The sequence below is a fragment of the Hibiscus syriacus genome, unplaced genomic scaffold, assembly GCF_006381635.1.
Source record: "Hibiscus syriacus cultivar Baekdansim isolate YM2019G1 unplaced genomic scaffold, ASM638163v2 tig00016637_pilon, whole genome shotgun sequence".
Lineage (NCBI taxonomy): Eukaryota > Viridiplantae > Streptophyta > Magnoliopsida > Malvales > Malvaceae > Hibiscus > Hibiscus syriacus.
Genome location: NW_024062389.1, coordinates 1056805 through 1061464, shown reverse-complemented (window position 1 = coordinate 1061464; position 4660 = coordinate 1056805). Strand labels below are relative to the sequence as shown.

At 36.8% G+C, this 4660-nt stretch overlaps 1 protein-coding gene across 2 annotated transcripts; it reads left to right on the top strand.

The window, feature by feature from the left end:
• Positions 1–243: 243 nt before the first annotated feature.
• LOC120208592 (probable inactive leucine-rich repeat receptor-like protein kinase At3g03770) lies at positions 244–3674 on the top strand. 2 transcript variants are annotated; one of them, XM_039207822.1, is made up of 8 exons: positions 244–390; positions 427–1778; positions 1859–1992; positions 2258–2498; positions 2691–2896; positions 2990–3039; positions 3128–3239; positions 3312–3674. In XM_039207822.1, the coding sequence occupies exons 2-8, from the start codon at positions 440–442 to the stop codon at positions 3588–3590; spliced, it is 2361 nt and encodes a 786-aa protein (XP_039063753.1). In that variant the 5' UTR covers positions 244–390; positions 427–439; the 3' UTR covers positions 3591–3674. The 2 variants fall into 2 exon arrangements, with proteins under 2 accessions (XP_039063753.1, XP_039063752.1); XM_039207821.1 differs by lacking the exon at positions 244–390 and having other exon boundaries at positions 425–1778.
• The last annotated feature ends 986 nt before the right edge of the window (positions 3675–4660 follow it).

Here is a 4660-nt window from a genome sequence, read left to right as displayed (position 1 = left end):
TTGTGACTTGTTAACTGTCTCTTGAATGCTCTCCAGCAGGAAGTTCAAGGTCCAAAATTTGTCTGTATCTACCATTTTCAGTTTTCTATCTGATTCAAGCTATTGTAATGTTTATCTACTCAAATGGTAATATTTATGCTAAATTTTAAAATTTCAGTTTTCTCTCTCTTTGGGTTTATTCCTTTTCTTAATTTTCATGATTATGGTAATGTTTGCAGAGGTTTCTTTAATGTGATCTTTGTGAATATGAGATTCAGTGATTGACTGACACAAATTACTACACCCCATTTTGCTAGGTTTTCTGCATAATTTGGACACTATTGCAAGATTGCTGCTTGTTTTGAGTTGATGGTATATCTGCAACTTCTGCTCAGTTGCTAGTCCTTCAAAGCTGCTTGCTTCGGTTCCGCTTTTCACCGGCCTAATGCTGCTGCTGTATATGCTTCGAATGGCTAAGAGATTCAATCATCAGATGGTTCTAGTTCTTGCTGTAATATTACTGTTAATCAATCAGTCAGAGCAGAAAGAATCGTCCCAGACTCGAACCCTTTTACGAATTCGATCGTTGTTGAGCTATCCAGACATTTTGAGTAGCTGGAATAGCTCGATTGACTTCTGCAACATCGAACCGACATCCCAAGTAACTGTGGTCTGCTATGAGGAAAGCATAACTCAGCTGCATATAATTGGAAGTAAAGGGACTCCTTTGCTGCCTACAAACTTTTCCATGGATTCCTTTGTCAAAGCACTTGTTAAGCTTCAGGACCTGAAAGTTATTACATTGGTTTCTCTTGGTTTATGGGGGCCATTGCCTGGTAAAATTTCGCGTTTAGTCTCGTTGGAAATTCTTAACATGAGTTCGAATTCGCTATACGGAACCATCCCTCGTGAGCTTTCATCTGTCACTGGCCTTCAAACACTCATACTTGATGATAACATGTTCTATGGTCAGCTACCTGAATGGCTCGGTTCGTTTCCCATTCTGACTGTTCTGAGTTTGAGGAAGAATTTGTTCAATGGCTCTTTAACTGAATCGTTTAACCGTTTGGAGAATCTTCGAGTTCTGGTGCTTTCACATAACCATTTGTATGGGGAAGTTCCTGATCTTAGCAGTTTGACATATCTTCAAGAGCTTGATCTAGAAGATAATGCTTTCGGGCCTCGGTTTCCTCAGCTTGGCAACAAGTTGGTTCGCCTTGTACTGGGAAAGAACAGGTTTCGATCTGGCATTCCTTCTGAATTGAGCTCATTTTACCAACTTGAATGGCTTGACTTGTCATTCAATATATTTGTTGGGCCATTTCCTCCATCATTGTTATCCCTACCTTCCATTACTTACTTGAATATTGCAGACAACAAGCTAAGTGGGATGCTATTTGAAAACACTTCCTGCAATGCAGAGCTTGAATTTGCAGATTTATCATCAAACCTTTTGTCTGGACACTTGCCAAGCTGTCTCTCAGATTTGAAAGGCGGAGTTTCCCTGTATGCTCGAAATTGCCTGGCGACAGGAAACGAAAACCAACATCCGTTCTCCTTCTGTCATAATGAAGCCTTAGCTGTGGGAATCTTAACTCACCAGAAGAAGTCCAAAACTTCTAAAGTAGCTCTTGCTATGGCCACAACCGGAGGAATCATTGGTGGAATAGTAGTTCTCGGGCTTGTTTTCATGTTTGTTCGGAGGTCGAACTCGGATAAGACAATAAAAAAACCTACTACAAGATTGATTGCAGAGAAAGCATCAACTGTGTACACATCGAAATCACATACTGATGCAAGTAAGACTCCATCCTATCTCTATTTCTGTAGTTAATGACGACTCCAGCATTCTAACTATATGACTTTCGGCTACTTGAAGGGTATATGTCGCAAACGATGCATACGGGAGCACTCGGACTACCGGCTTATCGAACCTTTTCATTAGAAGAACTTGAGGTTGCTACAAACAACTTTGACACAACTGCTTTCATGGGTGAAGGTTCTCAGGGACAGGTATCTGATATAGTTATCATAACAAGAGCTTAATTAAAAGTTCAATGATTCTCCGATATGGTACTGAAGTTTTGTTTAGGTCGGTGATCGGATTTCAAAACCCATAGCCTTATCATTGGCAAAACTGAATCTGATTCATACGGAAGAAGTGAGCTTGTTCTTCAACAATTTTGCAACCGAGTATTGTATTTTCGATTATCTAGAACAAAATTATGGGAAAATTACCTTGGTAAATCTTCCAACACATTGATTTTTATGATTTCAGATGTATAGAGGTAGGCTGAAAGATGGAACATTTTTGGCCATTAGATGCCTGAAAATGAAGAAAAGCCATAGCACACAAAGCTTTATGCACCATGTAGAGCTTATTTCGAAATTGAGATATCGCCATTTAGTCAGTGCTCTAGGCCATTGCTTTGAATGTTACTTGGATGATTCAAGTGTCAGCAGAATTTTTCTGATCTTTGAATATGTACCAAATGGCACTCTCAGGAGCTGGATATCTGGTAATCCTTAATCTCTGTGTTAAAATTTTCTGGACCGAGATTTGAGGCCACACTATTTAACCCCTCTTCTCCATAGAGCTCGACTCTTTCGTTTTTTCCGGATATGACCCTTGAAGAGTCCTTCAAATAATGTTCATTTTACCATATCTATGTGTTTAGATTGTTTGTTATGTCTGACATTCTGGTTTGCAGGAGGCCATGGCAAACATTCACTTACATGGGCACAACGCATATCGGCTGCAATCGGGATAGCAAAGGGCATCCAATTTTTGCATACTGGGATTACGCATGCTGTGTACTCCAATCATCTGAAAACAACTGATATTTTGATGGACCAGAACCTTGTTGCAAAGATTAGCAGTTACAACCTGCCCTTATTAGCAGAGACTGAAGACAAGGTAAGGACACCGAATAACAATATCATTCTCAACAAACTTCTTCTTTCGAATTCGCAGGATTGCGATCGTATTTACAGCTACTCGATCTTGCAGGTGGGCCGTGGAACATCTGCTCCACCCAAGGATCCAAGTACTAGTACAAGGTGTAAAATTAAGTCGGTGTCAATAAGGGAGCTTCTAAAGTATGATGTTTAATTAAAACTGTTGCCCTTGGCTGTTGTTTCATGACAGGGTAAGGTATGATGATGAGTCTGATGTTTATGATTTTGGAGTTATTTTACTCGAAATGATTCTTGGGAGGCCATCAAAATCCAGGAAACAAGTGCAAATTCTCAAAAAACAGGTAATACTAATAACATCCAATGGAACTCAGTGTATACAAATCATTAATTCACTATATTTCAAACCTGCGCAGTTAGAGGCAATCATGGCAACCGATGATGTGACGAGAAGACTTGTAGCGGATCCGGCAGTTCGGACATCTTGTTCGGATCAATCATTGAAGACAATGATGGAGATTTGTGTAAGATGTCTAGTGAAGAACCCTGCAGAGAGGCCTTCTGTTGATGATGTTCTGTGGAACTTGCAATTTGCAGCTCAAGTTCAAGATGCATGGAAGGTAGATTCCCAGAGCAGTGAAGGATCCCCGGGCTCTCCTTTTGAACTTCCACACCTTCGTGTCGCCTTCCGTTAACAATGATGACTTTCAGGCACTTCCCATTTATGTTGTTCCGACTATTCATTTTTCTTGTACCACAACACTCAAATCCGAGTAACATAGATTTCCATTTCTCTGCAAAGTCGTTGTCTGGTTCATGCTCTTTCTTCCGTGTCAAGCAAAGCCTCGGAAATTATCCATTTTTACTGCTGCTGCCATGTTCTTCGTGCCATATGAAGACTCCTATTTTGATTAGCTAGTTTAGTTATTTAAATACACAATCCTGCCTTTGCAATAGAAACCAACAACTTATAGATTGTACTGCCACCCTTAATATATAGCAATTAGCTATAATGAAATTCGACGAAATTCTTTTTTGGAATTGTATTTTAACGTTTGGTTTGTTAACAATCTTCTCATACGGTAATAACTTATTATCAACAATAGCGTTTTTTATTTATTAAACTGTGGAAAAACATTCTTTCTCAATTCTTAATCATTGTACAAATCGTAACGTTTTGAATAAAATTACCTCTGAAATAGTAAAATCTTTTCATATAGGTCATTCGCAGTTCTTATTTTTCGTGTATTTCTCAAAATTATAAAGATAATAATGATATATAAAGAGTTTGGTTTAATAAAATGTTAGTAAATTTAAATAATTAAAATTATTTAATATATTACTTGTTTATAATTTTATGAGATGATAAAATGATCTTATTGTATTAAGATAAAGGTAATAAAATTCAATTTTAATTTTTTATTTAAAATGCTCATTATCACAAGATTTATTAATATAGTATAAAATTATTTATTACGTACGATAAAGTTAATAAAATTTGTGATAAATTATTACTTTCATTTACTAAACTATCCATACTTAATTATACTGGTGTAAGTTAGTTCTTTCATTTCGTGAACTGTCAATACATATTTACACTGGTATAAATTAATTATTTCGTTTATTATATTATAAATCTATCATGGAACAAATATAGATTCTATCAATCTAGGAAAAAATGAATTTTATGTTAATTAAAAGAAAATATTGCTGGAATTTTTATTTCAGTTTTGAATAAATGAATTTTTGAAATCAAAATATTTGA